Raw genomic sequence first — 8,242 nt, 5'->3', positions numbered from 1 at the left:
TCTCTCTCTCTGCCTGCCTCTCTGCCTACTTGTGATCTCTATCTGTCAAATAAAATAAATAAAATCTTTAAAAAAAAAAAAACAAAACAAAAAAAAACACCACTGGGATTTTAATTTTAACTACTGTAGTTTTCAGTTCTAGAATTAACATATGGTTCTTTTTTTAATAGTATAGTTCTCTGGTTCAGTATCTGAATATTCATTATTCTTGAAAATATTAAACATAATACTTTAAAAGCTTAAGTCTGAAAAACACAGTTATTTAGATTTCCTGTGGAAATTGTCTGTTATTCCTTAGGTTTTTAATCAAGTTACCTTACCTTGTCATTATTAACCTAGTTATATTTCACTGAGTGCTGAGCACAGTAAATAAAAAATAGTGCTGCTTAATAAGAGGACAAGGATATCTTTCTCCAGAGAATTTGTACATTTGTTTCTAGGTAGTGGCTGGGTAAGGGGCACTGCAGTCCCACAGCATCTTACTCGAGTGAGAGGTGGTAAGGATTCAAAGCTGGGTTTCAGTTTATGGAGGATTTTCTTTTCTTTTTCTTTTTTTAAAAAATTTGACAGAGAGAGGGAGCACAAGTAGGCATAGTGGCAAGCAGAGGGAGAAGGAGAGGCAGGGGCTTGATCCCGGGACTCTGGGATCATGACTTGAGCCAGAAGGCAGACGCTTAACTGTCTGAGCCATCCAGGTGCCCCTGTGGAGGATTTTCCTATAATTCTTACAATTCTTTGATTTCACCCTTAATCCTTGGTGTAGACTTCTGTGGCTCTAATGCCTGATAGTTTACCAGACCCCCTTAAGAACCTTAGAGGGCTTTTAGTGCTGGCTTTTACCCTCTTCTTCCTGCGGGTGTTTTATTTATTTCATTAATTAGTTAATTTTAAAAGATTTTATCTATTTGACAGAGAGAGAGTACAAGCAGGGGGAGTGGCTCCCTGCTGAGCAAGGAGCCCAGTTTGGGGCCTGATCCCATGATTTTGGGATCATGACCTGAGCTGAAGGCAGACACTTAACCACTGAGCCACTCAGGTGTCCCCCGTGTGGGTGTTTTGAAAATGTTGCTCAGCTTCTTGGCCCTCTTTACTAGAATCCTCAGGAGAAAAGCAGCCCTGTTAGCTCTCTTTGAAGCTCTGATACACAGTTTGCTGATCTTGATCTCTCAGTCAACTAAAAGTGCTAGTCCTTGTTCATTTGGGTTAAGCCAGATCTGCTGTCCACCTTATTGCCAATTTTGCCATAATTATGAATTGTTCTTTTCAAATTAAATACTGACTTCAACTTTTATTTTTTTCATCCTGTTTTAGTCATTGTCTGTGAATGTGTATCTTTCATTCCAGAGTCAAGCTTGTATTTAACCATATATACTGGACTCTGTCATTTTCCCCTCCCTTTCAAATTTAGTTTGTTTTACTTTTACCAATTGCAGTTGAAATAAAGTGATTGAGATTGGAGGCTGGAATGGGGGGAGTCGAAGTTTGAAATACAGAGATGTTTGGGGAGGTAATGGCCATCTCATTGATTCTAAAACTCAGCCTTATGGGTTTGTTTGACTTAGATGAAAGTGAAGAGGATGAAGATGATTTGTTGCAGAGGACTGGGAATTTCATATCTACATCAACTTCTCTTCCTAAAGGAATCTTAAAGGTGAGTGTCAGCCGAGTTAGGCCCCTCCAGCTGACTACCTCTGACACCCAGTGTATGGGTTCATGTTCTCTGTGGGATTAAACATGTTGCTGTCATTTATTACTCTTCTGCAGAAATAATCAAGAAGATTAAATTATGTTCCCAGGGATCTTTTACCAATTGTTTGATTTCTCCTTTTGCGTTTCCCTGAGTTTCCGTGGGCACTAGCCTGGTTCATGTTGCCATTCTCTGTTAGCTCGTGCACTGCAGTCACTTGGTGACTGGTCTCCACTTCCACTCTCCTCTTCCTATTCTTCATTAGTAGTAGCCAGGAGGGGCTTCTAAAACATCAGTTCATGTCACTTTTCATCGCTTTTTGAAAACTTCTGAATTCTTTATCACGGTCTCTACTGCTCTTCATAATTTGGCGTCTGCGTATATCTGAACTTTGTCCCAGAAGTTTCCCCTTTGTTTCTGACCCAGGTTCCCTCAGGCCTTCTTTTTGTTTCTTGAGCACACCAAGTCCTTTCTTGCCTCTGAACTTTTGCTCTTGCTCCTGCCTGTCTGTCCTTCAAGCACTGCTCATGGCCAAACCCGTCCATACCCTTTTGCTCAGAGGACACTTAGGAAGGTTCTTCCTGGCTCTCTTGTCTAAAGTGGTCTGCTCTAGTTAGACTGTATCTGACTTGTTCATTGTGGTAATAAGTACCTGCCCAGCCCATTGCTTCAGTTAAATATCTGTTACAGATCTCTGACATAGATATTTTTCTCCATTATAAAATGGTAGCATCCTTTAGGTGGGGGAGGGAACCCTATTAGGGCGGATTACTAGGAGACAGAGTGATTGTATTTTCCCCACCTTATGAAGACAGTTGAGTCAGCTCTTCGTAGGGTAAATTCACATCCACTGATAACGCAGTTACCGTAAGAATCTAAGTTTGTTTCTTATAAACAAAACATACACTTAGTACTCTATTTTTTCCTTTGAGTTTTTTTTTTTTTAAAGATTTTATTTATTTATTTGACAGAGATCACATGTAGGCAGAGAGGCAGGCAGAGAAGGGGTGGGGGGAAGCAGGCTCCCTGCTGAGCAGAGAGCCCGATGTGGGGCTCTATCCCAGGACCCTGAGATCATGACCTGAGCTGAAGGCAGAGGCTTAACCCACTGAGCCACCCAGGCGCCCCTGAGTTTTTTTTTTTTTTTTTTTTTTAATTTTATTTATTTATTTGAGAGAGAGACAGTGAGAGAGAGCCTGAGAGGGGAGAAGGTCAGAGGGAGAAGCGGACTCCCTGTGGAGCTGGGAGCCCAATGTGGGACTCGATCCCGGGACCCCAGGATCATGACCTGAGCCGAAGGCAGTTGCTTAACCAACTGTGCCACCCAGGTGCCCTATAATTGAGTTTTTAATGGAGAGAGAGCAACCTGTAAAAACTAGGAAATAACTGAAAATAGCCTAAATGCATGATATATGAGGTCATCATTGCTTTAAGCTAGGAACCATGTATTCTGAGAGGAGAACATAGCGGTCCATGCCAACCACAGAACCATGGGGACGATTACAGAGTGCCTTTTATTTTGTGCCATGAATGCAAAAATGCTAGAGTAGCAATTTTAAGTAAAATATCCTTGAAGTCAGTCTCCTAATCTGTATGGTATATCATGAGGAAATGACTGTCCTGGTCCCCCAAGACCATAACTATTTCATCCCCTTGTTAGAAAGATGGTAAAAATGGATTATTATTTAGTAAAATGACTTGCTAGTTGGTAGTAGAGCTTTGGTCTTGTGGTTACCATACCAGTGTACTTCCTTCTCAGCATAAGCTATGTTGAAATGTCTTTCCTTCATGCTTTAAAGAAAAGAATGTTGGGGCTCCTGGGTGGCTCAGTTATGCATCTGCCCTCAGCTCAGGTCATGATTCCAGGGGTCTGGGATCAAGCCCTGAATCTGGGCTCTCTGGTCCATGGGGAATCTGCTTCTCCCTCAGCCTCTGCCTGCTGCTCTGCCTGCTTGTACGTGCTGTCTCTCTCTCTTCCTGTCAAATAAATAAAATCTTCAAAAAAAAAAAAAAAAAAAAGAATGTTAACTCATTTGAATTGATAGAGTTGTCACTGTCTTTTTCCACAGCTAAAGAATTGTCTCCATGCTAACGCGGAACGTCCTACCACGGCTCGGATCTCGTCCGTGCAGTTCCATCCTTGCGCGCAGGTTGTGATGGTTGCCGCGCGAGATAATGCCATGTCGCTGTTTCAGGTGTGCATTTTTATTTATTTATTTGTTTACTTAAATTTATTTATTTATTTGACAGAGATCACAAGTAGGCAGAGAGGCAGGCAGAGAGAGAGAGGAGGGGAAGCAGGCCTCCTGCTGAGCAGAGAGCCTGATGCGGGGCTCGATTCCAGGACCCTGGGATCACGACCTGAGCCGAAGGCAGAGGCCCCAAGCCACTGAGCCACCCAGGCACCCTGTGGTGTGCATTTTTAAATGGAAACTTGTGGTGAGAAGTACTTACTCACAGGATACAGTCTATGGAAATAACCAAAAGGAATGTTTTGCCTCTCCTTATAGGTTGATGGAAAAACAAATCCTAAAATCCAGAGTATCTATTTGGAGAAGTTTCCAATATTTAAGGCCTGTTTTAGTGCTACTGGAGAAGAGGTTTTAGCTACGAGCGTCCATAGCAAGGTTCTTTATGTCTATGATATGCTGGCTGGAAAGCTAATTCCTGTGCATCAAGTGAGAGGTAAGGTTTCTATTGAACATGTCGCCCATCACCCCTCTGCCCTGTCTGTCAGCCCCACAGCTGAGTTCATTTAACAGTGTTTATGACCACTTTCCCCCCACAGGATTCTTAAAAATAAGAATCTCTTTAGTATTCAGAAAATGTCATTGTGTTGAGATGATACATTTGAATGAAAATAGTGAACTTTTTATTGAGCACTTCTGGGAAAACTGGAATTTGGGAATCTGTATCTCCCTGAGCAGAAAAGCAGTTGCAAACGCAAGGCTGTAAGATTGGCAGTGGATGCCACAGAAAGAGCCTGGGCGCTAGCCCAAGACCCGAGTCCCAAGTCCTCAGACAGAGTATCTCCCCTCTCTAGTCTTCTGGAGATTTGGATTCTCTCTTGTCCTTCTGGTGTCATAATAGATTTTTGGCTTATGTTTAAAGGAAATAAAGCACTGCTTTTGGAGATCATGATGTATTTTCAAGACTGCTTAAGAAAATGTTCTATTATTTGAAAATTTATCTTCTGCCTTCCCTATTCTTCCCCTGCATGCCCCTCTCCGCATCACCGCAAAATTCGGTGACACCTTCAGGAACCCTCTGTGGACCAAAGCCCTGTAGTGGGTTGGCTGGGTTAGCACTTATACGCCCTGGGAGGTGGTGATAACAGCAATGTGGCTTCCTGGCAGTCTCCCTGTTAAACTGGGTATATGTTTGGGGCTGTAAAGGACAGGGGTAGCTCTGTACAGCCTTTTTTCTGCTAATGGTTCAAAGTGAACAAGCTCAGCTTCAGAAACATTTATGGGGTTTATCATCAGTGTTTCCAGTCTTCTGCTTCCTGTGTTTCCTGACAACTTCGGTGACCCTTTCCGAGTGGATTCGTAGTTTAAGTGTGCTTTGCAGCAGGGCCTCTCAGACATTAGTGTGCCCAGGAGCCCCCTGGGGATCTGGCTCAAGTGCAGAATGTGCTTCTATAGGTCTGAGGGGGCCGGATTCTGCATTTCTCACAAGTTCGTGGGTGAGGCTGGTGTTGCTGGTCCGTGGACCTCACTTTGAATCGAAGAGCCTGAAACGGTTTCCCCATACTGAAGCAAAAAACAGTATGTAGTTGTTAACTGTTTTCACATATTATTCCACTAATGAAAAGGAGTGGGCTTTTGTCCGTCCTTGCCTTACATCCTTTTGGGAAAAGCAAATCCCCGGGGTTGGTGAAGATAGAGTCAGTGATGTTGACGGTGGATCTGCAGGTACGCCGGAGTGTGCATCTGATCGCCAGCTTCTAAGATGTGGCATTCATCTTTCCCTCTATGCTCTTTCCTCAACAAGCATAGCTTGGCAGTAATGATGATAATGCTAAAGTAAATGTATTTTTTTGTTGTTGTTGGCTTGGTTGTTGAACGCTATTTTCAGTCTCATTATGAAACACTATAACTAACTCAAAATTAATTAAGGACATTGGTTAGAATATGCAAACTTATACATTTGTCTCTTTGTCTTAAATGTAAGTTTGAAAAATGAGGAGTGCAGATTTGATGCATTCTGAAGAATTCTGAATTGATGGTTTGTCCCATTAACCCGAAGGGGTTCATAATGGGGTCCGTGGATTTTCAACATTCTCTGATAGAATTTAGAGGCCAATGAAGTCATAAGGGAAAAACATTACATCTCTATTTTCACCAACATAGTACTGAAGTTTAGCATTTCCTTTGGTTATTAAAGTTTTTTTTTTTTTTTAAGATTTTATTTCTTTATTTGACAGAGATCACAAGTAGGCAGAGAGGCAGACAGAGAAAGAGAGGAGGAAGCAGGCTCCCCGCTGAGCAGAGAGCCCGACGCGGGGCTTGATCCCAGGACCCTGGGATCATGACCTGAGCCGAAGGCAGAGGCTTTCACCCACTGAGCCACTCAGGCGCCCCTGGTTATAAAAGTTTTTGAACAACCACAGACTGACACATGAAAAGGTTTGGAACCCCAGATTACTAATTGAGACTCCAGAAGCAATTTCTGCTGCATCATTTAGAAGGACAAGTCGTAAGAGAGACACGTTGTTCTAGGTAAACACATAAGGAATTTGACCATTTGGGAATAAAATTAGTTGGTCAGGCCGCCATTTTGCTTATAAGTGTTATGGTTTGGTAATATCTGAGCTTCAGCTTTCTCTTTCTATAAAGTCGAGGGTCCTAAATATTAAAAGAGATCATTTTTAATTTTTTTAGTTTTATTTTCTAGTTCTTATTTTGATTCCAGTTAGTTAGCATACAGTGTTTTGTTAGTTTCAGGTGTACAATATAATGATTCAACAATTCTATGCATCACCTGGTGCTCATCACAAGGGTCCTCCTTCATCCCCATCACCTCGTTCACCCATCCCCCCACCCCTCGACTCTCCTTCCCTCTAATTTGTTCAAAAGAGGTAATTGAGCGCTTGTGGCACTTGGTGGGGGCTGCTCCCACAGTAAAAGCAGCGTAGGGTCTATCCCAGCACAGCAAATCCACTTGCCGTCTTGGGGAACCTGGCATTGTTGTAATAAAATTGGCCATTCTTTTTCTTTTTTTTTTTCTTTCTTTTCTCTCTCTCTCTCTTTTTTTTTTTTTTAAAGATTTTATTTATTTATTTGACAGAGAGAGTGATCCCAAGTAGGCAGAGAGGCAGGCAGGGGGGCGGGGAAGCAGGCTCCCTGCTGAGCAGAGAGCCTGATGCGGGGCTCGATCCCGGGACCCTGAGATCATGACCTGAGCCGAAGGCAGAGGCTTAACCCACTGAGCTATCCAGGCACCCCAGCCATTCTTTTTCTTACCACTTGCTCTTTAGTTGACCTAAAAATGTCATTCACAGTTCTACATAAAGATTTATATCTGACGTCTTCAAAGCATTGTATCTTCTTTCTCAAGGTCATACGTTTTGTCTGGTTCCTATTTTGGAAGGTTCAGTGTTTGTAAAAAGCAATTACAATATTGATATTAGTGTTTATTATTTTTTGCGAGGTTAAAAGCAAAATGCTGTATACATATTACCGGTATTCTGTAAGTTTTGGATGAAAATGCGGTGGTTTTTTCATTTAATTTCTATATCAACTACCTGTCTTTATTTGCTGCAAGTCTAGTATTTCCTTGTGGCCATTCCTTCCTGAATTCCCTCAGAACAACAGGATTCCTTCCTGAATTCTCTCAGAACAACAGGATTCCTTAGCCTACAAACAGGAGGTCTTCGAGCCACCTGTGCTGGAGAGCAGGCTGGATGTAACGAGCCCTCTGGCTGTTGCCTCTGTCGTTGCCACACTGGGTCTGTGTGCACAGGGTGAGGGAACTCTTCCCTGCTGCTCTGACAATCTGTGCACAGTCTGTAGCCCTTCATGGCTGTGGGGATCCCCAGCTGTAGGCCTCTGAGTTCTCTCTTGCATTCCTCCTGTCCAGTTCTGTGTCAGTAGGGTTAGGTTGGGGGGGGGGTATGGTTTCTTGCTGCAGCCCCACACTGCGAGATTTAGCCTCCCTTCCCTGCTTCATCATGTGATGGGATTTTCCTTATGCTTGGAGCTGTTTCTGTATATTGTAGTCAAAGCGAAAGGCTTGCCCAGAAAGGGGGATGAAAATTACCCTAGAGAGGAGTAGGTTCAGAGTGAACCCCATTAGCTGGAAATATGTGTCTGGATTGAGTTCCCTCAAGAGACCTAGGGTATAGTCTTTGTGGGCAGCACTGGAGTGGGAGGCCCGGTTTGTAGGATTGTGAACCATCTGGATGAAAACTGTTCATAGGATGGAGGCGGTCTGTGGCAGCCTTAGCCAGCATTTTCCTGTAGGGAAACAAGGATTTCTCACTAGAGTTTTCTCAGTTTATTTATTCTGATGAATGTTTTAACTTAGCAACTTAAATATTTTTTAAAATAATTT

General features: G+C 42.7%; 1 protein-coding gene across 1 annotated transcript in view; it reads left to right on the top strand.

Annotated features, from left to right (window-relative positions):
- The window catches only part of LOC111151610 (UTP18, small subunit processome component), a 42,957-nt gene that overhangs the window by 11,169 nt on the left and 23,546 nt on the right, over window positions 1-8,242 (top strand). The window contains exons 5-7 of the mRNA XM_022509705.1: window positions 1,563-1,651; window positions 3,757-3,882; window positions 4,198-4,372. Of these exons, the coding sequence (XP_022365413.1) occupies window positions 1,563-1,651; window positions 3,757-3,882; window positions 4,198-4,372 (390 nt within the window). The remainder of the gene's footprint in view (window positions 1-1,562; window positions 1,652-3,756; window positions 3,883-4,197; window positions 4,373-8,242) is intronic.

This window comes from Enhydra lutris, unplaced genomic scaffold, assembly GCF_002288905.1.
Source record: "Enhydra lutris kenyoni isolate GAN:26980312 unplaced genomic scaffold, ASM228890v2 scaffoldscaffold26, whole genome shotgun sequence".
In the NCBI taxonomy this organism is placed as follows: Eukaryota; Metazoa; Chordata; class Mammalia; order Carnivora; family Mustelidae; genus Enhydra; species Enhydra lutris.
Note: the sequence above shows the minus strand (reverse complement) of the source record. Positions and strands in the feature narration are given on the sequence as shown.